At 38.4% G+C, this 27493-nt stretch overlaps 1 protein-coding gene across 4 annotated transcripts; it reads right to left on the bottom strand.

Annotated features, from left to right (window-relative positions):
• Positions 1–213: 213 nt before the first annotated feature.
• Positions 214–27137, bottom strand: LOC149803947 (uncharacterized). 4 transcript variants are annotated; one of them, XR_016420278.1, is made up of 3 exons: positions 10306–10756; positions 6214–8310; positions 214–1673 (listed from the first exon to the last, which is right to left on the bottom strand). XR_016420278.1 is itself a non-coding variant. In XM_089953762.1 (2 exons), exon 2 carries the CDS (start codon positions 7708–7710, stop codon positions 6265–6267), a length of 1446 nt encoding a protein of 481 aa, XP_089809888.1. In that variant the 5' UTR covers positions 7711–8310; positions 26772–27137; the 3' UTR covers positions 214–6264. The 4 variants fall into 4 exon arrangements, 3 of the variants coding, with proteins under 3 accessions (XP_089809888.1, XP_089809889.1, XP_089809887.1); XM_089953762.1 differs by lacking the exon at positions 10306–10756 and adding an exon at positions 26772–27137 and having other exon boundaries at positions 214–8310; XM_089953763.1 differs by lacking the exon at positions 10306–10756 and adding an exon at positions 22363–22568 and having other exon boundaries at positions 214–8310.
• Positions 27138–27493: the final 356 nt, after the last annotated feature.

Raw genomic sequence — 27493 nt, 5'->3', positions numbered from 1 at the left:
TTCCTGCTAACAACAAATCATACATAAATACATACATACATACATACAAACACACACACATCCACATTTCAGCATGTGTAATAGAACTTGCATAGTATGAATTATTAAACGTATTTTCACATTGATCGGAACATGTTTTCTGTTTTCATCGTAAAGTATTCATGAAGGAACGAGTCACGAGATGAAACGTATCACAAACACACAGAGACGGCGTGCAATCAACATTATATTTCAGGTCTCAATAGGCTTGGAACAAACACGTCAACACCGTTTTAAATTTGTTAATTATTCGTACAGAACATACAATACCTCATATAAATTTGAAATCTCTACACTAAAACCAATATACACAAGGCTATTCCATCAGACAGGTGTTACATTCGAAATATGACATTAATTAGTGTGTGTGCGACTTGGATTTTTAACCTAGCTTTAAACACAAAAAAGTCATGTCACTGCGATGTCTGCAATGTGGCAGCTTACAGTGATGTCTACCACTGGGGCATCATGCCTCAGACATAACATCATGTCCCACCCATTCACATTATCCTGATACCAGGCCAACCAGTCCTAACACTTACTTCTTAATGTTGAGCGCCTAGCGAGGCAGCTGTATGTATCATTTTTAGAAGTTTTGATATGACTCGGCTGGAGTTTGAACCCGGGACCTCCCGCATCCGAGGCGGACGCTCTAACCACTAGGTCAACGGACTGTGCAACACTAATTAGTAGTGCAAGTAACAGAAGAAAACATGCCAATTTACGGACATGAGTCACGTGAAATGTTTCATGAACGTCTTTTATTAATTGAATAAATACTACTACAGTAAGACCGCTCTGGTGGCCTAGTGGCTAGAGCGTCCGCCTCGGATGCGGGAGGTCGCGACTTCAAACCCCGGCCGAGTCATACCAAAGACTTATTTTTAAAAAAATGATACCAACAGCTTCCTCGCTAGACAGCTCTGCATCAAAAGGTTAGTATTAGGACTGGTCGGGCAGGTGTCAGGATAATGTGACTGGGTGGGACATCATGCTGCATGTCTGAGGCATGATACCCCACTGTTTAGACATCACTATAAACTGCCATACTGTAGACATCGTAGCGATATGACTGAATTTTTTGTTAAAGCTACGTTAAAATTCCAAATCACACACACGCAAACACACTTCTAAAATAACTTCCAAAACATGTTAATAATGATACAAAAAACCAACATTACTACAAGTGATTGTTATTCTCCCTTGTATATAATCGCAAAAATTTGTACTGGTCTTTTCCGTCAAGCTTTGAAGATTCGATGACCATCTTATCGGATATGAGTTGTATTGAAATTCATTGTTTATATAACAAAAAGGAATGTGCATGTGTGAAAGACAGTGAGTGGATAACTAAAAGAAGAAAATATTGTAGGAGGATGAGTTTGGAGCTGTGAATAGAAAATTCGCTCACCCTGTAGTTGTTCAAACGCTTCCTGGCACTTTAATTCTTTGTTTTAAAACGTTACTTGAGCATTTACGTAAAAGAAATATTGTTTAAACAAAGCGTTTTTGCGACCTTGATTATTATCAAGACGAACAGATCCGTGTTTAGAATTCCAACGAATCAAGGTAACCGCAAGCACCATAGCTCATTCCAAAACGTGCATTTGTGAATAATGGAGGTAGGTTATAAACTGTAACAAGACAAAACAAAAGATTATGAAAACCTTCTTAAAGCTAAGCTAATTGTTGTTTGGCTTGTTTTATAGCACTTTAAATAAAAAAGGAAAACACGCATCGTTCTTGATAAGAAGTGTTACAAAGAACTGTCAAATGCTATCTACATCCGAAATGTACACATGTGCATCAAAATAATCATATATATATATATAAACATTATATAAAAATATAGCTAAGTGAACTATAGTTGAAGTCGCGTACTGTGAAACAAATGTATGAACAGGGCAGTAAGTAAGTTTACAACTGTACACAAAAAGTAGCGGAATGTGCAGCAATTAACAATCACACAACTTGATAGACTGAGTTCCTCCGTCTTGGAAATTGTTTTGTTTCTAGACTAGTAATGTTCAATGCAGAGAGAGAGAGCACGGCCCATACAGTTTATGATACGACGTAAGTTGCCAAATTGTTCTAAAGCTCTGGGGTCAAATAGCATTTTGAGAGATTAAAAAATGTCCGAGAACTCGGCTTGGGTGGTGAACTTAAACAGACGATACCTTTTGATTTCAAAATGGGTGTAGGCCATTGAAAGCCCCTGACATGAAGAGAGAAAAAAAGATGGCAATTTTTTTTCCGCACGGGATTTATGTGCATTGCGCTAAGTCGTGGACATGAACAAAACCGCCATTAATATAACCATTTTCAAATCTGAGGAATGACGCTAAAGCGCTTACAAATCTAACAACTATCGCACTGATATCTGAAAGAGGTTAAAACATTTAACTGTTAAGGTTTTAAATTACTACTGAGAACAACATAATAAAGAAATTTCCTTTTAAAAATAAAATTTATGACATGGATTTCTGATAAGCTCTTAAGAACACAAATTTTAGATAATTAAACATGACAAAGTTATACATGACATGAATCGCATATTTGTCATCAGAAAATGGCGTCATTAGCTGCCATTCTGATTCACATTTTTAGTATTGTGTGAAATGGATTTTAGACCAAACAACTTAAAAAACGAGCATTCTTGGAGAAAATGCAGAAACAAAACAACTGCTGCATTTTGGCCATTTAAAACAAGAGGTTATGCAAATATATTTCTGGAATGTATACAATAACCTAAGATTTAACAAATGTGCGTAGATGCGTTGACACACACACACATACACACTGTAAATAAACTAACTGAAAGTAGGTTGATTCTAGCCGAACTATTTTTTGACATACCCAAGTTGTAAGCCAACATCAGAAAATCAAGAAAATCTACAGCTCTATTTAACATGAATCTCTAATAATTAACGACCACCTTTAAAATGCAAATAAAGTTAATTTATGTTAAACGTCTTTGACATTTAATAAATTCTAATTATGTTTTATATTATTTGAGTGGAGAGATACTTTTGCAAAATGTGGCATGAATACCTTTCAAAAGATATTTTTCTTTTAAACTGCAGTATACTTACCTGTTTTCTTATCTTTTTTACATTCTTTTATTAAAGTAATCTCTCTTCTATCTACCCTCTATATATAACTGCAGTATTCCCGCTATATCATGTATTTTTCTAACAGTAAAATGATCGTACAGCATCGGATGTACATGATGTTATACAAACAACACCGAAGTTTGATACAATCGATGTCGGGGTAATGATACAACTAAAGACGAAGAGGCCGTTTGACTCTACGTAGAGAATATTAAATTTAAGCTATAAAACAATTTTAATCACGACCCTTCAGATTATGCAATTAATAAAATCATATATCGTTAGAACTCCTACGAAAAATTAAGGCGATATTACTGATTTATAACCCAGTGATTTAGTAAGCATCATATAGCAGACATGCGCAACCTACCGCTTCCAGGCGCACCGCGACCTGGTTTTAGCCAGTTACATTTAACATCAGGGGTACATTTAAAACAGGCGTTATCCGGTCTGCCTTAATTTTGAAACTGGAATAAAAGGCAACTTCAAGCGAAAGCGGACGAAGTTGCGGTATTGATAGTTACTGACTGGTATTGGTTCCCGTTCCCGAGCTAAAATTTAGCAAATTTGTAAAGCCTTAAAATACTAATGGATCTAGCCAATTCGCATTATATTCGTGTACATGTATCTTGCTTTCGCGTTCTAAACGAATGATATTGTGCGAATTTAACATGCACAATGCATCAACACCTCGAAGCCTTTATCTCAAATGGGCCAGTCTTATTTAATCCTTCATCTTAAATGCGTCTATTCCATATAACCTTTCAAACGAAAGGTCAAAACGGAATAAGTTATTATTGTTGATCAATTTATCAGCGGTTATTGTCAGTATAACAACTGTTCATGTTATTAAGTTTCTTCAATTTTGTTCTTTAACGTCTCTTAGAATGATCGTTCCATACGAATAGCATCCTTGAATTGTAGACATGAAAGCAGAAACTGAAAGGACTTGAAAACAACCCTGCACAATCTAAGCCAAACGTTTTTTAAGACAATGATAGATCGTGGACACATGAAAACTTAAGACACGTGATCCAAATTACTGGCAGGAGGAGTGTCTCCCTGAAATAATCCATCCTATATGTTGTTCCTGGACACGTTCAAACTTTTTGCAGTAAATAAGGACAGCCAAATGGAAGGCCCTAGAAAGCGATCACGGGCCCTGGGGTAAGAAACATCCCGGCCTCTCCTATTTCTTGTTCAAACAAGTTTTCTTTTATAAATTAAAAAGTGTTGTTCTGCCATGACCCCTATAGATGCCCGAGCCCCGGGGTAATATCCCAGGTTGCCCCAAACCCTCTTGTCGGCCCTGATCAAATGATACGCCATTTAGATCTGGAAGATATTCGAGAAGTTGTTTCACTCAAAAGGACTCCGATTGAAGGAAGAACCTTGTGGTTTATAAACAAAGCTGAATGTAGTGAGAAAGGACTCCGACTGAAGGACCTCGTGGTTTATAAAACAAAGTTGAATGTAGCGAGAAAGGACTCCGATTGAAGTAAGGACCTCGTGGTTTATGTAACAAAGTTGAATGTAGCGAGAAAGGGCTCCGACTGAAATAAGGACCTCGTGGTTTATAAAACAAAACTGAATGTAGCGAGAAATGACTCCGATTAAAGTAAGGACCTCGGGGTTTATAAAACAAAGTTGAATGTCGCGAGAAAGAACTCCGATTGAAGTAAGGACCTCGTGGTTTATAAAACAAAGTTGAATGTAGCTAGAAAGGTTTGAATAGCCTGATTTGAATTTAAAGGTTTCATTTCATGTTCTTTCGTCTAGCTGTCTGCCTTCGATTGGCGATCATGATTTGGATTTAAAGGTTTCATTTCGTGTTCATTCGTCTCGCTGTCTGCCTTCGACTTGCGATCATGATTTGAGCCTCAAAGAATTCGAACATAGAGAAAATGTATTAAAACTTGATGTAATCAAACCGAGTTATGATGTGAATAATCATCTTAAACTGTAAATATTAAAATTTTAAGCAAGAGTACAGTTAAGCCTTTAATATAAACGAATTAAAAAAATCATATCCTCCCCCGCCACCATTAAATGTATCCCCTCGAGTGCAAATTTCCTACGTCTGTACTTACATGATCCACCCGACGCTGATTATACGACAACATGTTTTACGTGCACGAACTTCGATAAATATTATCACCCTTTTTTAATTGAAATCTCTTTAACATGGGCAATCATTACTCTTACTGTCGGATTTAAACAAATGCTTTAGGATTTTTTTATGGCTCGTTTTGTTGAAGTACCTTTAAAAAGAATCATTGAGTAAGTTTCATATGATACAAACCGAAATATTTAGAAAAAATATATATGCTGCATGTCCGGCTACAATCATACGTTTTAAACTATTAGCACTTTAAGTTAATTATGAGCATTTATATGAAGGAATATTATTTTTTGGCGAATTTGTGAGAGATGCATAGTCTAGCTTCATTTGTTGCTGATACTCTCAGACACTTTGTATGCTGATACTCTCAGACACTTTGTGTGCTGATACTCTCAGACACTTTGTGTGCAGCCTTTAATACAGCTAAACTCTTTCCTTTTTTATGTTAATTCCACCCTCTCTCCCCACCCCCCATTCTAAATGGAAGACTTTATTTTTACCCCTGCCACACCTATCGTAGGAGCATACATCTTTACCCATGCCATGTCCCACCCCGTCACTTTCGAACGACTTCATCGAGTAAAACCAAATTTGGCATTATGCTACGTGTTAAGAAAATCTTGGCCAACTTTGGTTTTTGTCCTTTCACCAATTTCCAACACACTTATTCAGAGTCTTCACCCATGTTAGACTAAGAACTTTGCTAATCGAGTTCATCCTATTGACGGGGCACCCGTGTCTAACATACACAATGTTAATTCGTCTACCTTGATAACCTTCTGATAGAAGAACCAACCAGAAATGTGATTTGTTAGCAGCGGAATTTGCATTCGTCCTAACTACACAAGTTTCATAATTAGATAGGTGAACTTGCGTACAAAATACAGATATTGATAAACAAAGCGAACGTAGTAATTTATCGGATTTAAATTCTTTCACCTTTAAGACATATTCCTATTAGATCTGCAACTTCCGGTAACTTTCTTCCGGTCAGTGTCCATGACACAATTTATGCTGCATCTCATGAACCATCTTTAACACGACATCTGGCGGAATATAAGTGTAGTGATTTGCGTGCTCATTCGCTTGGTCTGCATTTTGCCACAACTGATAATGAATGTTCCGCCAATGTGCCATTGTTCTAAAATGTTTGTTGGCGGTAGGCCAATATGTCGGATAAAGCTCGATCAAAGCTGCATATTTCTGAAGAAACAATGTGTGAGATAGCCCCGCACCATGCATGCCAACTAAAATATCTGTGTCTGAGATCCACTGCAGTTGTTTCGTCAAGTCTAATAGGTCTATTTGAGATCCTATAACTTCGTAGTTTGGAAGGGATTTCTGCACAATGGATATCAATTCATCCTCGTTTTTTATTTTTCGCACCACGTGACCGGATGGATTTCTTGGATGTGCAACGTAATCTCGCCTCCAGATGAAACGGATGCTAAGTCTTGAGCAATTTAGAGTTCTCTGAAAATTTACTTGGTGTCGTCTGAGGAAAAATTCCCTGAATTCTTCGAGGTAAGGCACGTGTGGGCTGTCATGATCATTTAACGGACTAAAATAACCAAGAATATTCCAAACCATACCATGAAACAAAGTTGGTTCACCCAGTTCCCCTGCCCGCATGACATGGCCAAATAATGTCTTCCATGCGACGTCAAGCGTACCGTATGGATGACCGTCTATCCACAGGATGGTGACGTCATCTGGACGCTGCTTGAAAATTAACATCATTAAGAAGGCATTGTAAAAATCTGTCATAGTGTGGTACATGTTGACATACTCGTATCTTGTCAATGCTATCGTCAAAGTTTTAACCGTCTTCATACCTGAAGCATTAAGTAACTTTCGGCTTTTTAATGCTGCCTTCCAGTTTATCAGATGATCCTTCGTTCGAAAAGAATATGGGATTTCTTCATCCTGGCATTTTATCGTAAAGTATCCTGGTTCTAACAGGTAATACTCGTCTCCCTCACTTTGGTTCAAAACGTCTCTAACATTCTCACCACCTCTTCGGCCTTTTCCTTTTTCGGGTGAGACAACAACGTTAGTAAGCAAAGCGAACAAGCTGTCGTATCCAACAAAGTTTCCATTACAAAATTCTTTCCGTTGCTTCAACCACGACACCACAGGCTCTTGGTCAATTTCAAATGATCTTTGAAACTGTCTGAATTTACTTGTTTTATTTTCCGGTTGCCTCAGTGATGTTCTATTTTGCAAACTTTTGTATATACCTGCAACTTTTCTTATTAATTGTGTTTGCTTGACAGGTGGTACTGTCGTAGTCCTAGCTCCACCTTTAAATGCATCTAAAAGATTTTGCGGGGAGGCCCTTGAAATGAAAGTCCATGTACCCATTAATATCATGAATAAAATAAAATATAATCCAACAATGAAGCCAAACCGTCGTAAATAATGTATGACTTTCATCTTGACGAGTACTCTGTTGAGTTTTCTAATTAGTTTATCCCTGTTTCACCTACAAAGTGCACCCACCAATTAGTTTATCCCTATTTCACCTGCAAAGTCTGCATGTAACATGTTTGTTCCACATGTACACTCCAATTACTCCTAATTGATGTCATTACAACTATAATTAGTCTTACATTTCTTGGCAACCTCCAAGAAAAATACTCCATGTGCGTTTATTTTCCAAAAGGTTAAGAAAAATCCGCAGAATCAGTTATCCACTGGAATTTCACTATATCAAGGAAGTTGGTTCTTTATTTTATTTATTTTTTGTCAGACAAGATAAATGGATAGTTTATACTGACTGAAAGAAAAATTCTCTTTCAAATGATGTTGAAGAAACGAACTTTAAGGTTCTACCTCGTTAGGCTTCCTGTTTACCAACACTCCGATGTCTCTGGAAACAGCTTTCCTGTTTACCAACACTCCGATGTCTTTGGAAACAGGTTTACTGTTTACCAACACTCCTATGTCTTTGTAAACAGATATCACGTTTTATCCCATTACTGTTAATGATTTTGGTTACATCTATACACCTGTGGTTGTACTAGCCATGGATAACTGAAAAAAAGAAAAGAAACAGCATGTAACAAATTACATCGAATTTGTAGGGCGACAATACAATTGCGTTATCATTTTGATTTTACTTGCTAAAAAGAGAAATCGGGAATGGTGTCCCCTTAAATGTACAACCATTTTAGTCAACACTGGTGTATTAATTGACAATATGCATGACAAGGCGACTGACCGATCGAAACCTTTGACTGAATTCTTTGTTTTATTTGTAATCAGTTTATGCTTGACAGTGATAAACAAAGATATAAAAATGTTAGTTTCCTTTTAGAATAGGAATCTGATGAAATGATATTGACCTACCCCAATCCCTGTTAAATCGAGATACTACTTTGATCAGTCCTCGTATGCAAAAAGTACACTTCGATTAGAAATGCATTCCTGCATGCAAGAGAATCAAACGAGACGTGCATGGATCTGACGTTTATGTCGATGTTTCTGCCATTTATAAGGACCTCAATACAACAGTTGTTGCCATCTCACGGGTTCCATAACACGCAAATACCACAAATAATTTCGCTCTAATCACCTAATCACCATACATTCAAGAGACTTGCGTGGATTTTCTTGCGTCGTATTTTATATGACCCATCAGTAAGCCTATCTAAGCCGTAGATCGGTAATTCAAGCCACGCAAAAACAAATAATACCCAAACACCTAATACAAAGAATTATTCCGGTCTCAAACGAATTAAAACTTGTACCTGAAAATATCATGCGAATTCTAATGTAAAGAAATTACAAAGGATTTTACGAAACTAATTCATACTACCATAAAGTCTCGTGAATACTGGACATTATGATGTCTGGACGTAGTAAATCACTAAACAAATAATCACTAAAACTTAACAATGCTAAAAACTATATATATATATATATATATATATATATATATATATATATATATATATATATATATACCAATTAGAACAGTTAAGCGTACAAAATAATGACAAAAAACTGATGTTTAGGAGTCTCAGATTATATAAGATTCGTAAACGTCAATTTATTATTTTTTACACTTACCTGTTCTACATTGGTATCAAGGTATATATATCTTGATACAAGGTTTGCAAAAATTAATTTGCTGCGCGAGGGGGTGGGAGGTGGCAATTGCCCCCGGAAGCCATGTAAGGGGGCGGGGGGGGGGGCGATTGTGTTGTGTTGCTTTTTTTTTGCAGCATAACTTTTCAGAGTATTCTCATTCACCTTAGTGTAAGGTGAGGCAATTCTTCAGAAAACATTTAGGGTGGGGCAATTCTCCAGAAAACATTTAGGAGAGTGGGAGTGGGAAGGGTGCAATCAGGGCTGGCCCATGGGTTCATGGCGCCATAGTCTAACTATGACTTTGGTACTCACCCACCCATCCCACCTCCTCGAGAATTTTTTTTAGTTCCATCTAATTTGGCATCCCATAAAGCATGGCGCCTTAGGCGACCGCCTAGTTGACGTGTGGTGCCGGGCTCACCTTGGGTACAGTTGAAGAAGGGCGGTTCGTAATTGACATATATACTGTTTATTGTTGCAAATTGGAGGCACCACTAATGAATACTGCCATCGGGCGCCGTGAACCTTCGCGCCGTCAGAACAACTACCACAAACACTAAATCGGACCACGTTTTGTTCTCACCAAAAACCGTAACAGAAAAATAAAGCATTCCATTCAGAGGAAAAACATTTTTCGTCTGCTCCGGATGGCCATGATCACTAAAACGCTACTGATGATCGTTTCCATGGCAACTGACCAAATGTATAATTATCTGACGCGTGATACGGAAAGGACAAACGAGTGGGCGGACGTATCACGGATTTTGTTCACTCCCTCTCCTAAATCCTTCACAGATATATTGCAAGTTGATTTGACTTCATGATAAGAATTACGATCATGTAAACACCACCGTTTCTTCGTACAATTTATAAGAAGAAAAAAAACCTGAATCTTGCAATAGTCACGCGTTTTACTCAAATCGGCTATCAACTTACCAGTTATCACCTGATCCCAATTCCAAACTTGTCATTCGCGTCCAAATTTAGTTTTCATCTCTTGCCGTCTCCCTATAAAACGAATCTGTCACAGGGACTGTATCACATGACGCACAATACGGCATGCTGTGTCACATGACGTACAATATGGCCATCAGTGTTCTGTAGGGCAATCATATCGTATAATAGTTATTTATAAATACTGGCTTCTACAGCAGTCTATATACATGGAAATATGACAACAGCAATATTAACCTGCAGCTGTTACACGATCTCTGTTGATAACGAGGACGAACAGAAGACCTGAAGCATATTCAATCACTCGAGAGATAGGAATTCAGTGGATTAGAGAGACACGGATATGGTCTATTTCCGAGTACATGAATCTGTATCGTACATAAGTACTAACTTCATGTCGATTATACGAAACTTGATTTGTGATTTTTGCCTTTGGCAAACCTTGGAGAATGAAGATCCATATATGTGAGAGAAAGCAATAAGGAAGTGATAAAACGTGTGTGTGTGTGTACATATACATATATATATATATATATATATATATATATATATATATATATATATATATACACATGCACGGCTAAGATCCGGTTTGAAATTTCCACCGAAACGATGATTGATATATGTATGTGTATATATATATATATATATATATATATATATATATATATATATATATATATATATATAAACAGCAAACAACACGTTACCAGCAGCTGTTGTTTCAAAGCTACAAAAGATAGACAACAAAGACTGAGAAGTTACCTTGTACATTGTAGCTAATTTGGCAGGGCCGGTAATGCGTTAAAAGCGCCGTCAAAATCTACAAGGCAGAAAATAAGACAAACGCACCCCACCCCCACAACAACAACCCACAATGTGCAGTTTTGAGGGAAACTGATGACAGACAACCACGGTATATAAAAAAATTCTAATAAAATGTGTCGAATACTAACAATATACGAATAATGATGTATGAATTGATAAACTTAAAATCTTTATGGTTTTTTTTTTTATTCATTTGTGTCAGGAACCACTGAAATTCGTTTTATTATGAGATAGTTTTAAATCGCGTAATTCAGAATAACTCAGAAGACAGATCCGGATATCCGTACTCGAACTTCCCGACTTCGCTCCGCCACTTCAGCTGGTGTTTAGGTACAGTGCAGGCGTTCTTACGCCCAGACAATGACAGTAAATACGGGCTAGAAAGAGAGAGATAAAAACTAAACCATTTAAACCACAGGGGCTCGTATCGTTGCTTACAACTGACCTGTCATACATGTACTACATAATAACTACAAGGGAGAACATTTGTCTCCTTGCTCAAGCGTTCTGTGTAAGAAATAACGCTGATGTTTCAAGCTACCCTTTGCGTAGGTTAAGAAATTTGGTACCAATATTTAGTTCAGGCATTCGAGTGTGAATCCCTATCAAAAGTTTGACTTTAGACATGGATCACTGCCATCTCACCTCTGTCCGCGTGGATTCGAATCTCGGGTTCGGCTAATGTGGGTATGTGAGAGCTTGCCAGTAGTTTCTCGTGGGTCGGTGGTTCTTTCCGGTGCCTTCCCGGGTTCTTCCTCCACCATTAATACTGGCCGCCATGTATATCCAGCCTATCATGTGCTGAAAAATGAAGTTAAACTCTACAGTAACAACAACTTCGGTGGAATAAGAATATCAATTTGATGTGTTTGGCGATTCCATTCTCTCATAGTGCAACACGTATATAACAGAAAGACCGCGATTGTTCCGAATGTGACTTTGTCTCTTCTGCAGCCATATTGTTCCTTATGAACGAAAGTAGTTCAGAATATAGTTCTCAATATGGAAGGATTCGGCCAATATGGGTATGTGAGAAAGCTTGCCAGTAGCTTCTCGTGGGTCGGTGGTTCTTCCCGGGGTTTTCCAGGGTTCTTCCTCCACCATTAATACTGGCCGCCATGAATAGCCTATCGTGTGCTGAAAAATGGCATTAAACCCAACAACAACAATTCTCAATATGGACGAATTAGATTCGAGATTTATTTCTCAACTTGAAGGGAAAGGCCGATAATGTTCGCATTGTATTCATAGCTAGCGAAGGTGAATCATACTAGATTCGGAAAATCCTCGTCTTTTTTAGATTTCTACTCATTTAACTGTCTGAAAGAGATTGTTAGGTAATAGCAGTGATGTTTTCTGAATTAGTTAGTCTTTAGCGGACGAGCATCCGGTTCTCTGTGTGAAGAACAGATTCCTTTCGTAATATGTTGGCAGAGAATGGTTTCGTAAATTGGCCCCTGTGAAATTTCTTTACTGAAGGCTATGGTGTGACTTTTTCAGCTATTATTGTTTACTAGTTAAAGATATGGATATATTTGTGAACTAGGTCTTTCGGGCTTGTGTTATTCTTGAAACTGATGTCAGGCATGTACACCTCCCATAGTTACTCTGCAGGATGTAGATAGTGAAATACCAATTGTCGGCTAGGAAGAAGAGCTAGCCTCCCAATAGCAGTAATACGTGGGTTCAGGGCAAGTAGAATATCTATTCTTTTTTTAAAAAGGGTTTGTATGACAACTACTTTCAACTGCATCAGCCTGTTTATCAAACAATGTTTTCTATAACTATCACCGAGGAAAGGGCTTGTTGCACTGTGAGCAATACATACTGTCAAATATGACCTTCGGACGTGAAAAATGCAGGTATAAATTTGGTGTTGTAGTGCGTAAACTTCTTTTGCTATGAACTCCCATTGACTTCTCTGGTCAAGTGAACAATATTATTTTGCTTTGTTTTACTATACGGACCCTTTTGACCTCACTTGTGTATTTTGTTTTTAATAATTTTTTGCTATACTAAGCCGGTGAATGCGGAATTAAATTGGTGCATAAAAGCTTTTCTTTGCACCCTGTATGTTGTGTGCTCTCCACTAGATGTTGTTGTTATAGGGTTTAACGCCATTTTCAGCACAAGATGGCTATACATGACGGCCAGTATAAATGGTGGAGGACGAACCCAAGAAAACCCCTGGAAGAACCACCGACCCACGAGAAACTCCCGGCAAGCCTTCTCACATATCCACATATCCACACTGGCCGAGCCCGAGACTCGAAAACACGCAGACATAGGTGAGATGGCAGTGATCCGTGACGGAGACCCCTTTAGACCACTCGGGGCACCTCCATTAGATGGAAGTGATTCAGCGACGTTACGATCACATTTGCATCCGAGCATAAGCCTCACTGTGCGTGACGCCTGAAGTCTTTATCCAGCATGTGACGGAAACGGTCAAGAACATTTAAATTGAGTGTGCCATGTGATTTGTTTTAACGCTTTGTTGACACCTCTTAGCTCCTTCCCAGCATACTTAGAAGTGACACCCTGTTTTTGTTTTCTTTGAACGCGCCGTCATGCCTCACGCTGAGATTGTTATGAAAATGAACAAAATAACATCCATTGATCTCGTAGCTAACTGTGTATCTGTCTGTATGCCTAACTACCTACGGTACCTACTGCTAGGCCTTATTTATCTGATTTGAATTTACCGTATGCACAACAAAACTATACATGACACTTAGCAACGAACTGGTTCTCGAACTTGGTTTTCGTCTGCTTCACAGTAATTGCTGTAACAAAAAATCTATTGGTACTCTCTCTCTCTCTGTTACCTTCATGTTCTCAGTACCTAATTGAGAACGCTGACCTGCAAAATCAGGAAGTAAGCACTTAATTGTCGCACACATGATATAAAGTAAAACTCTTACCAGAATAACGGATGAAACTCAATACTTCTGAGCCTGTCTGTCGTACACTGTTTACACGATATACAATGTCATTTTTAGCAAAAGTAGGACAGGGGTTTTGAAATGATACTTTTTAATATAGGCCAATATAAATATCGAGAACAGAGTTTTGGCAACAATGTTTCAATGTGGTTAAACACCATGCAACAACAAAAACAGCCAGTTTAAAAAATTGGGTTAGTCTCATCCTATTTTGTACCAACAATTCTCAGAAGTTATTCTTAAAAATGATTTTGGGCCGGGGGGTGGGGTGGGGGTGGCAGGTAGGGGTGTTTAGTTTTGTTGGTCAATATTTTAATGCTCTGACACTAAGGTACGTATCTGGTATTATCTCTCTCTGTCAGCTACGTTCCAGCATGTCTATCCGTCCGTCAGGAATTTCGTGTGTGCCAAATAAGTTTTGAAGAATTTTTCGCGGATTAAATGCAAATGACAGCCATATTTTATAAGGGATTCATTCGTAGCAACCTCGGATATTTATGCGAGACAAAAATATGTCTGGAATGTAGGTAGATGCAGTAATTTACAGAAAAATTAAACATTTTATTTCCGCCGGAAATTTCTCTGCAGAGCTCTCCATCCCCACCCCAATCTATTCGGATCACCTCTGCTACGCTTGGATCGACTCTAAAACAGATGATGCAACTTCTCGGCTAATCATTCTTTCGTAAAATGCTAAGTTTTCGGAATTGCTGATAGGTTTGGTAATTCGCCTCTGGCTAGGTGCAACACATACGTTCCGGTTCTAATTTTCCCCGTAATATTGTGTCACATGAAGAACGTAGTTCCAAATATAGTTCTCAACGGCGGAAACGTCCTTCAATGATAACTGCGTCACATTTCCAGTGAGACCGTAGAGGACTACCATTTTAGTGAAAGTGCTGAAACATTGTGCCCTTTTCCCGTGAGGCACTGCTCTCATTATTGGCTTGTGAATATAGATCGTTCACCAGAAAATTTGGTGTGGATATGCTGCATTTATAAACATTCCTGCCCTTGGTTGTGCATGTTATAGCACGCTTTTGTGGTATAGTGTCATTACATGTGTGTGATGGTATGCTTGTATCCAAGTATCGAGTGTCAATAAACAGCCATACCTTTTGATGGATAGTCATGTGTGTGTGTGTGTGGTTTTGTTTTGTGTGTGTGATTTGGATTTTTAACGTAGCTTTAAAAAAAAAAATCAGTCATATCGCTACGATGTCTGCAGTGTGGCAGTTTATAGTGATGTCTAGCACTGGGGCATCATGCCGCAGACATGTAGCATGATGTCCCACCCAGTCACATTATCCTGACACCAAGCCGACCAGTCCTGACACTAACCTCTTAATGCTGAGCGCCAAGCTCGAGTGTGCGTTGGGTAGTATAATAATAATAACAATAATGAGGACTTTGTATAGCGCCTAATCTTTAGAAGCTCAAAGCGCTTTACAACGTTAGACATAACCTATGAGATTAAAATAAAAAAACAACATATAATAATATTATTACAAAAAAAAACAAACACCATGAAATTAGAAAAACATTTAAAAAATTTAAAAAAGAACATGCTGAGAATATTTCAGGTAGGAAACATTATTAGGTCTTTAAGTTTGTTCTTGCAGTCGAAATAAGTGAGTTTTGAGAGCACTCTTGAATGTGATCACTGTGTCTTTGTGTCTAAGTTCAGTGGGCAATTCATTCCACGATGCTGGGCCCTGGTATGCAAATGAACGCTGTCCATATGACATAGTATGTAAAAATAAGGTACCGGATAGTAAGTAATTGAAAGGTAGCGTGCTGGTTAGCATATGAAAACGTGGTTTGCTGGACAACAATCAAAAACAGTTTACACTACATTTCAAAGAGAGTCAACCACGTATTAAGCCTCTGGAACACACAATTTAAAAAAAAAAGGGGGGGGGGGCTACTTGCATATTTAACATTTTGTTCCTATTTCAAATTCGCCCCCACCCAGCCTGAAGAACAATATTTGTAGTAATAAAATTATATGCGTCACATTTAGAAGAAACACAGTATCTGAAGACAAAAATTCCAGACCCACCCCCACCCCAAGCCTGCGGTCCCTTGGAACGTCAAAGAGTTCCTACTGAGGTAAAAATAAATATTTCAAAAAAAAACGTGCGCTTTAGTCTTACTGATTGATTGATTAGTTGGATTATAGTGGTGTGCGCACGTTGTGCACATACCAGTGTTAATGGTCGCACAGCGACCTGATAATTGATCCTGTGGGAAGGAAAAAGAGCCTCATCCCCCTGGCGTTTGTGTGTACAAATTACACTGGTAATTATAGCCTTCAGCCACTGGTCCTTTTGGTTCCCACTGCGGTCTGAGTGGGAATGGACCCACGCACTCATGATACTAAAATATATTTTATGTTTACCAATCACTGTGGTGTCGACCAAGGCTATTGTAACGTCAGTCGCGATTGGTTGGTGACAATGACGTCACACTGGGACACTAATTTTAGGCGGGTGGAAATCGTTCCACATCTCCGCCCTTTGTACGAATGTCCGGACGTGGGAAGTGGAGGGGAGTTCCGGCATCAGACAACCCGCATGTACTTAGCCAAATTATGTCCAGTTGTTTATAAATGGACCCTAACAACCAATATTGTGTGAGCCACCTATGCAATTGAGTCAAATTCAAATGAGTCTGATAATTTTCCTAACTCCTAACAATTGAAATAGTACTAGTACATAGTGTACATAGTGAGATGCCCTAACAATTTTGCTTTTCTAATTGTCTAAGCGACAAATAAAAGTTTAGTCACTGTTAGGTAATTGGGTTTAAATTATGATGCAGGCAACCGAAACGATCAAGTCAGTTTTGTGTTATTTTGTGTTATTTTTGCGAAAGTTGTCACTTTTTTTTCAAACTCACGAAGGTGACTTAATTTTCGCAGAAAACTGTTTTGTGTTTAGTCTTATCATAAGGCAATCGATAACGTAAGTGCAACGCCATTCCTTGCTCATAAGAACACCTGGGTCCCATCCAGGACACCCTCAGAACGTCTACTTCCAATCCAGGACACCCTCAGAACGTCTACTTCCCATCCAGGACACCCTCAGAACGTCAACTTCTCATCCAGGACACCCTCAGAACGTCTACTTCCAATCCAGGACACCCTCAGAACGTCAAATTCCCATCCAGGACACCCTCAAAACGTCTACTTCCCATCCAGGACACCCTCAAAACGTCTACTTCCCATCCAGGACACTCTCAGAACGTCTACTACCCATCCAGGACACTCTCAGAACGTCAAATTCCCATCCAGGACACTCTCAGAACGTCTACTTCCAATCCAGGACACTCTCAGAACGTCTACTTCCAATCCAGGACACTCTCAGAACGTCTACGTCCCATCCAGGACACCCTCAGAACGTCAAATTCCCATCAAGGACACCCTCAAAACGTCTACTTCCAATCCAGGACACCCTCAAAACGTCTACTTCCAATCCTGGACACCCTCATAACGTCTACTTCCCATCCAGGATATCCTCAAAACGTCTACTTCCAATCCAGGACACCCTCAGAACATCAAATTCCCATCCAGGACACCCTCAAAGCGTCTACTTCCCATCCAGGACACCCTCAAAGCGTCTACTTCCCATCCAGGACACCCTCAAAACGTCTACTTTCAATCCAGGACACTCTGAGAACGTCTACTTCCCATCCAGGACACCCTCAGAACGTCTACTTCCAATCCAGGACACTCTCAGAACGTCTACTTCCCATCCAGGACACCCTCAGAACGTCTACTTCCAATCCAGGACACTCTCAGAACGTCTACTTCCCATCCAGGACACCCTCAGAACGTCTACTTCCCATCCAGGACACCCTCAGAACGTCAAATTCCCATCCAGGACACCCTCAGAACGTCTACTTCCCATCCAGGACACCCTCAGAACGTCTACTTCCAATCCAGAACACTCTCAGAACGTCTACTTCCCATCCAGGACACCCTCAGAACGTCTACTTCCAATCCAGGACACCCTCAGAACGTCTACTTCCATCCAGGACACCCTCAGAACGTCTACTTCCCATCCAGGACACCCGTCTACTTCCCATCCAGGACACCCTCAGAATGTCTACTTCCAAATTTTGTCGTAGCGACTTAAGTGACTTAAAAATGGCCAGTAAGCATGATTTGTGTGAACTATTAAAGCAGACGCAGACAAATAAATCATACAACTACAGAGAGGTAATTATATACGCAGTGAAGCTGATTGGTGTGTACGCAGTTAAGCTGATTGGTGTGTCACAGAAGTGCGCAGCATGACCTTTTTTTCCAACTCACGAAAGTGACATAATTTTCGCAGAAAACTGAACTATATAACATTATTAGAGACATATTGGTCAACAATTACAAAATCTAGATACGATTTCTCATCATCATGTAATTATCTGTTACTGAGAAACGGCCAGGTGACATTTCCTCTTGGTGTGAAGAATAATGACTCAAAATTCATTGTTAGCTAGGAGTCGAACTTTTTCAAGCGACTACTGATGTTGTACAATTGGTAGAACTTGAGGTCATTCGAAACTTCGAGCTCAATCCCATAAGATCTTAACTGGAATGTACTCACTGCTGTTCGGTCCATCTCTGTTATTTACGAAGCAAGGTTTGACTGAGAAGTTGCGAAATACATGGAACTAATTTTTCATTCGCAACTTAGCGGCCAATCCATCTGTCAATTCAATCCGACTAGATTGCATTTCTTTTCTACAAAGAATGATTTTTCTGGAAACTACTGCATCACATTCACCCAAGACGTGTTTTTGTCTCGCATGAATAGCTGGGGTAGTTCGAATGCTCATGAGTTATACGACAAATAGCAAGAAAAAGTCCTTAATCTCGCCTAACAGAGTTGTTTTTGAGAATAAAGAATAACAAAAATTCATTCCAACAACAGAAAAAGTGTTCCACCAAACTAACTAGATTCACCATATGTAATAGTTGATGCGTGTAACGACAAATGTTTGGTCATTACCGATCATGTCTATACTAAATGTTGTTGTTGTAGGGTTTAACGCCATTTTCAGCACACGATAGGCTAAACATGGCGGCCAGTATTAATGGTGGAGGAAGAACCCGGGAAAACCCTGGAAAGAACCACCGACCCACGAGAAGCTACTGGCAAGCTTCTATACTAAATAAATATTAAAAGAAATAAAACGTGTAAACTGGTTTGACATGGTATCACTGGCCTTAAATCTAATGATTGGCAAATAAGTAAATAAATGCACTGGTCTTCTTGATAATACATAAATCTATTTGGTGTTCTTTGCTCTGTAATATCATACGTTTAATTTATATTTAAATCAGATGATTGTGGGAAACGATCGATAAACACACGCAATGTAGATTCTAGGTTATGCAACGACGTTACTCTGATGTCGCGGTAATACCGGAGAAAAAAATATTTTTACAATGACTCATACTTATGGTTAGGCTATTGGTCTGTATTCTACACTAATTGTAAATCAGTTCGAAAATTGGATGCTACTCCAGTTGCTCTCATTCTGTCACTTGTATCCTCCAACAACATCAACTAATACAAAGCATACATAACCATCAAAGTACGTGTCAACGCCAGGATTGTCGGTGAGAATGACGCACCAACTTGACCATCAAAGTACATGTCGACCAGATTGTTGAAACAAAACCAGGTGTTACAACGAAGAGTAATGAATACTGTACAACAAAGTTTTTAAGTCAAAACCTGTCAATTGTGAAGACCACAAGAAAAGAGCAATGTTATCATGCTGCACATTTTGACTCTTATGTGCTACCATAGATTCTATCTCTTGCTTCTTGACAAATATAGTGATCATGTGGTCTGACGCTTACATAAAATCACTGGATAGTATCAGTGGGCCAAGCTGTGGCAAATATCCGGGTACTTTTCAACACAGCCAAGCTGGGGGCAAACGTTCGGATATTTTTCAACACGGCAAAGCTGGGGCAACTATCCGAGTTTTCTCAACACAGCAAATATCCGGGTATTTCTCAACATGGCCAGGCTAATGCAAATATCTGGGTATTTCCTAGTTATGCCCTCTGACTGTAGTCGAGAATGTGTGTGTGTGTGTGTGTGTGTGTGTGTGTACGTTCGTTTGTGATTTGGATTTTTAACGTAGCTTTAACAATTTTTCAGTCATATCGCTACGATGTCTGCAGTGCGGCAGTTTATAGTGATGTCCAGCACTGGGACATCATGCCGCAGACATGTAGCATCATGTCCCACCCTGCCACATTATCCTGACACCAAGCCGACCAGTCCTAATACTAACCACTTATTGCTGAACGCCCAGTGATGCAGCTGTTAGTAACTTTTTTATACAAATCTTTGGTTTGACTCAGACGTGGTTCGAACCCGCCACCTCCCGCATCAGAGGCGGACGCACTAGCCTCTTGGGCGCTTGTATGGAGTCATGAAATACTTTTGTTTTAAAGTCACCGATGTATGAACCAAATGTTCAAAATTCATTAATATATATTTTCATGCCATTCATTTTAGTAGCGTAATAACAGAGGAGGGAGGGACAGGGCAGTAGCCCCTGGCGACAGAGGTCATTTGGGCGCACTAACCCCTTAGGGCCATCATCGTTTCCCCTCACGTCATTTACCCTTAGTTAGTACGCCACTGTTCATTCACTGTTTCAAACCCATGATAAACTCAGATTCCATTCTTCTGTTTAAAACAAATAACTTCAAATGTAAAAATGCCTATAGTTTATTTTTTCAATTAATCACAACACAACTTATTAGTATTAACATCGCCTGTTCAACAAAATCAGGATAAATATGTCCGGTACGACATTTATTGTCTTCCCCAACAAAGCAGCCGTTTTATTTCCTGTAAGGCCATAATAATCAATATAGCTTGTAGACCCATTGCCATCTAGCGTAACATGAAACAAATGGCAAATCAATTAAATATATTATTTATAAGAATAGCCGTCTCAGATGCGAATATGAAATGAAACATGCACACGGGCTACTGCGTAGTATCACAACGTGTTCTACATTCTTTTTCAAGACGTGGTTATAAAACGCGCGCGCGTGTTGTTGTTGTTGTAGTAGTAGTAGGGTTTAACGCCATTTTTAAGCACACGATAGGCTATACATGGCGGCCAGTATTATTGGTGGAGGAAGAACCCGGAAAGAACCACCGACCCTCGGGAAGCTACTGGCAAGCTTTCTCACATACCCACATTGACCGAATCCGAGACTCGAACCTACGCAGACAGAGGTGAGATGGCAGTGATCCGTAACGGAGAGCGCTTTAGACCACTCGGCTACTAGGGGCCCCTTGTGTGTGTTGTAAAAGTAGTAGTGAGGTAGTTGGAAATTAAATGAAGTTAGTTATCTGCGATGAGAAAGAAGACCCTGTACGCTCCACGTTACTTATCTTCCCCTGTCTCCATTTTTTAATCCCTTCCTTACACTAGGACTTGTCATTTCTATTCACGTCCGAGCAGGTAAATGTGGAGCGGAAAAATCACGTTCAGTTTCATCAAGTACCCGGTTTTAGTTGAGTAAAGGGTGCACAATTTTGTAAATATTTAACATATATTAATCCATTCAGACACGCGCACGTACATACAGACAGATACATGGAGAAATTGGGTTATAATCCACTTAGTGTCGGTGGATCAAGCGAAGCCGCTATTTGTCGACCACACTGCATGCCCATGACTCTCTAACTTTTATTTTTAACGTAAGCGACCTGTTTCCCAATGAGAAGAATTACCTGTACTGTCCCATTCAAGGACTGTTGTTATTTTGTGGGGGTTTTGTTATTGCATTATTTCAACAAAATGTTTTTTAAATATATTAATCTAGTTTTACAAAAATATTTATACAAAGTGACCAAATTATACAAATGTGACTGTTTGAAAATGATTTTATCCAGCAGTAACTTGAAATATGGAGAAAAAAAGAATACAAAACAAATGAAACAGGAATCATGCTCGAACTTTTCTCCCCCCCCCCCCGCATATAATCAGTTACTCTTTCCAAGCTCTTCCCAATCACAAACTGCCGTAAGTGGTGGGATGAAATGTCTATCTGTACAACTTGACCCCACCTACCCCCTTCTCTCTTTGAGTTTGAATGTGTAGCACGACAGCAGTCAGTCGGGCACCCAACTACTCAGGTACTCACAATACCACGTACTCATTTTACATCGAAAAACGTATGTGACTACAAATTGAAGAAATAAAAGAACAAAAGACTTACCTCATGAACTGATACACGGTAGAAATATGTCGTGCCACATAAATGAAACATTACAACAAGCCTTGTTAACTAGGTGTTACTGTCAGACTATATTTAAGAATACCTGTCCAACAGTTGACCTGAGCTACCGGTTTCTATGTGGGTCAAAATACATGGGTGTAATTGTCCCCATATTTTCCTGCAACATGAAAGCACTATTTTTATCTGCTTGGTTTGTTTTAGTGTGTTACGGTATAACAGTTATGTCATATAGTGTGGAGCGAAGTACCTTGCCCAAGGACACAACCACAGTTGTCGATACAGGCTTAGTAGGTTTCGAAGTCAAACTCTTTCGGTGTCACGCTAATCAATGAACCGCACCTGTCTCTATTAGTTTAGGGTTGCCTTCTTTTCCCAAGACATGCCCTCCTTTTCGGTCTTTAAATCTCCGTCCATCCGGGTTTTTTAACATCTAAAAATGTCAAGATTTTGACCTGCTCTTTCTTTATCAAATGAATTTAGTGTGTGTATATATAGACCCCTGTAGCAGCGATATATATATATATATATATATATATATATATATATATATATATATATAAAGACACAAAGGTAGAGCCAAACATGGCAAAGTGGCAAAGCACGGTGCAATAAGTGCATTAACGATCAACAGAAGAGCACATTTCAAAATGAACGACACAAACAATTAACGATTACCTACAAAAAAAAACAAAAAAAAAATATTTTTATATACTGTTGCGTTACTGAAACCACCATCAAAGAATACCATCATAATCTACCCTTATAAAGCAGACAATTTTATACTGGAACTATTTATAAATTGGCAAATCAGGTATTTCAATTTGGCAAAAACACTCATTCGCGCTTAACTTTCTGAAACCATGGAAACATAACATATGGCAACAGTGACCATGCATAATTAGCCAAAATTATCTCCGGGATAATATTGATTGTACAGTTCTTATTAAGACTCTGTTTTCTTAAAATAAGTAATAGAAAAGAGTGTTGTTGGTGTGCTTAACGCCATTCTTCAGCACAAGATAGGCTATAAATGGCTGCCAGTATCAGTGCTGGAGGAGGAAGTGAGAAAATCCCGGAAAGAACCACCGATCCATGATAAGCTAATGGCAAGCTTTCTTACGTGCCCATATTGGCCGAGCCCGAGACTCTAACCCGCGCAGAGGTGAGATGGCAGCGATCCGTAACGGTGAGCGCTTTAGACCAATCGGCCACTCGGGGCCCCTAATGACAAGAAACAACCTTTGTAAATTTCAACAAACAAATTTATTTCTCTAGAATACAAAGTGAAAATTAACAAAGAAACATTATTGCAAATTAAATACCAAATAATCCTATAATTACAGACACAAGTCCTAATAATGTTAAAGTTCGGAATAAACTTTAGCGGAAATCTAAATTAAATCTAACGCTTGTGGTGGCATTTACCGTGGTGTTGTATCAACAGTCTTCTACTGAATCACAGTAATAAAATTCCAGGATTGAATTCTTTATAAATCCCAGGACTGTCATTGTCCAAATATAGATTTTTTTATGGGCACTCTAAACGTACAGAGAAAAATCACTTGAAATGAATTTGAAGAAAATAAATTTCAGCTCAAATGAATTACTGGGCATAATATAATACAAAATCTTAAAGCACTAATAGCAGATTTTCACCACACACACACAAAAAAAAAACGATCAGTTTATATGACAAAATAAGATGCAAAACCAAACCATGGATGAGGATCAAATGTTCATTGTTCTAGAAGGATTAGAAAGTTTTTCTTGCCATAAAGCGCCTGACGGAAATCACCGAGCCCAAGTATAACTATAAAAAATACAATGTTCTTGACTCAGCTTAAGAAAATGATACTCACTCAGAGAAGAAAGTTGTTTACAAAATTGTCACTGGTTCTGGACAAGGTCAGCAACTAGATACAGTGTTGGTTACCAACAACATATATAATGCAATAAAAAAAATAACTAAAAAACCTAACAAATAATGCAAATTATGTGTACATAACATTCTAATCCGAAGATTAAAGACAACGCATTTTTACAGTTAATAATAAGCTCATATACGCGTATATAGTGTAATAAATCTAAGGTATGTGCCATTTGTATTGACATTTCCATGTTATAGGTTTATTCGATTTTATTGATCAGTCGTTTTATTATGGGAAGTCATGTTGAGGAAATATTCCTCAGCCCGAGTAATTAGCCAATTTCAAGGGGCAAACGTCATGAATTCTTTTTCTGCACATGGTGTTTGCAAATAAGAGGGATTTTAGTCAGTCCTGAACAACCCTGACATTAGTTCCTAAAAAATGCACAAAGGCCTGTACTGGCCATGAACAACATTTAATGATGAAGACAGCAACACAATTTTCCATGTATTTTGGTAGTAATAAGTATGACATAATTTTATTCCCAAACATTATCATGTTCCCCAAAATAAATAGTCAGGAAATTTCATATTCTTTTCTCACTAGTGTTTCTCTACATGCTGAACAAAATATTGAATGACAATTAGTAATTCAGTTATCAAAAACTTTATTAATTAATGAACTTTGAGTTTAAATCACTAATTTCTTGGAATCCTAAGCATGGCTTCAAGGTAAAATATACGAAATTTTAGATTTTAGTCTAATATTATCCCTTTATGTAGAATACCAGCCACATTAAACTGCTTTATTGTGTCATGGTTTCTAAAGTATCCATGCCTTTGCAAATGACTACATTGTACAACGATATAACCAAAAACTAATTTATCCAGTCCAGCGTTGAAATATCCTTAAAAAAATAATAGATAATTAGTTACCCCAAATGCATAAAAATGTTACTAAATAACTACTAATATGTACATAACTAATTGTAAGAGTGAGTGTAAACTCTTTTTCTATAAGTGGTCTATTCAAAAACACAGTACAGTATATGTAGAAAAGCACGTGGATATATACATGACTACACGTCATATTCATCGTAATTAAGCATGCTATGCTTTGTTTAACCTTCGCGATTAGTGAGAGTCGTGACAGTCACCAGAACTGAACGAAGTACCATCTTGTAAAGAATGCAGCTGGTGATATATCTTACCTAAGCAGTTTTTGACTTTGTTTTTTTTTTTAAAAATTGTCTTTTTCTTAATTTGATTCACACTCTTGTTTTGCCGGAAGTGCCTTGTCACACTAGCGGAAACTAGTACCACAACTTGTCATACAATCAATCAAATTCAATATACATCCCATTTATGCACACATACAAGGTTTATTTAAGATAAGTAGTTAATGACAAGTACTTTGCATTATCTGTAGATGGGTATTACGAAAGAAAGACTGGTAATACCAGACTATATAAACTTTGGCGGATTAATATTTACAGAAGTACATGAGGTGAAGATGTGATAAACAGAAGTAAACAAGTAAATCATTTTATAGCATGTATTTCATGAATGTTTTGCAATTCTCCTTGCTATTATTAGTACCGACCATGACTGTACTTTAAATGTGGAAAGTTTCATAGCCATCAGGTTAGAGGTATGCGTGTCATATGACTCTGTCAAGGGACCGGGTTGACTGGAAGAAGACGAATATGGCAGTCCACATTGTTTGGCATCGTGATATTTGCTATGAGGCGCCGTAGCGGACAAAAGCTGATCCAGTCAGAACTCTGCCGTTGAAATTTTGATGTCCAGAATTTCAATGTCACGTGTTGTATCAAAAATGCTTACGTTTGCTCAATACATTTTCCGCAAAATATATTGCACCAGAACGTTTAAATAACAGATTTTAAGTTAATAATAAATAACTATAAACTCAGTACGTACATGATGTTTGACTATATCACACCCACCCACCTGTTAAGCCAATTCTTGTTACCAATCGCCCTTAAACATGTCCATTTGAGAGGTTCCTAAACATGAAATATTAATAAAAAAGGTATACTTCTACCACCAGTTCGGGATTATGTTTCGAGAGTCGTTTTCAGGGAGATCTGAATATTCTTTGCCTATTCGATGTTGTTTGCTCGACTTCACGGCAATAGTTCAACGTTGTTCCGAAAAGTCGATTGTATTGTACACCTCAGTGCATTCACTGTATATGTTTACCTTCCAAAATGGACTCGTCGAGGTTGTATATTGACATTATTTTACATGTAGTCATCTTACAATAGTTTAGAAGCCTGGTATATTGGAGGACAGAGCCAGCAAAATAGATTTAAATAATGATAATAACACAGTTATAGTCTATTCGTATCAATTACCTGAAATCAAGGCAGTGTGACGAATAAGGCGATGTGCTTCTAACACTGAAACTATCGAATCAAATAATGAAAATAATCAATCAAAAGTGACATGTTATTTCGCCGCGGAGCTGTTTAAAATCGAAGTTAATGTTTGAACCTACCTTTCTGTCCCGGTATGTAATCTCGTCCAGCTGAAGAGTACTGCACAGTGCATATTAACGCTACACCGACACTGTTGCATACAGGGTTTACCTGGTATGCCTTACGTGTCAAACGAACGTGGCAAATATTGATTGAGGGCGTATTTTTTTTATACTGCATACTGGAATGCGGATTAAATTGGCTCGTTTATTTGTTCATGTTATAGGTAAACTCCTCGTATACTGATATGAATAATCGAAACACCAACAAATCACATGAATTCGAACTTCTTTACTTTAGCTACCATCATGGTTTTCATTTCACAGAAAAGTCTTGTTCCTCTCCCACCCCTTCCACCGCCATCACCAAAAAGGGAATCATATATGTAATTCTTACTCTAGCATCTTCCATTAATGATGACGAAGAAGGTATCAACATTTAATTATATTGGGATTGGTCGTGTAATACGAATGACAAGAATCTGAAACCATGCGTAGTTACTCAGTGTCTTGACCCTTACGATTGAACCGTGAAGTAGACATTATTCTTGTAGCTAAATTGTGACACAGACAGATTTTGTAAGTCACTATGGTGGTTACAGTGTAACCATTTAGAAAAAGGTATATATAGTGTAGCGCAATGCACTGTCGGGCATTAAGTACGGTGGTTTGTTCCGGTAATATATAAACTTATGTACTTAGTTTAAATTTTCTAAATAGATCTTGGATTCTACTTTTTTTTC

This window comes from Sinohyriopsis cumingii, chromosome 3, assembly GCF_028554795.1.
Source record: "Sinohyriopsis cumingii isolate HCF-2022 chromosome 3, ASM2855479v2, whole genome shotgun sequence".
Classification (NCBI taxonomy): domain Eukaryota; kingdom Metazoa; phylum Mollusca; class Bivalvia; order Unionida; family Unionidae; genus Sinohyriopsis; species Sinohyriopsis cumingii.
Note: the sequence above shows the minus strand (reverse complement) of the source record. Positions and strands in the feature narration are given on the sequence as shown.

Coding starts and splice junctions, on each gene's coding strand:
- LOC149803947 (XM_089953762.1), bottom strand. CDS start 7,710: ATGAAAGTCATACATTATTTACGACGGTTTGGCTTCATTGTTGGATTA.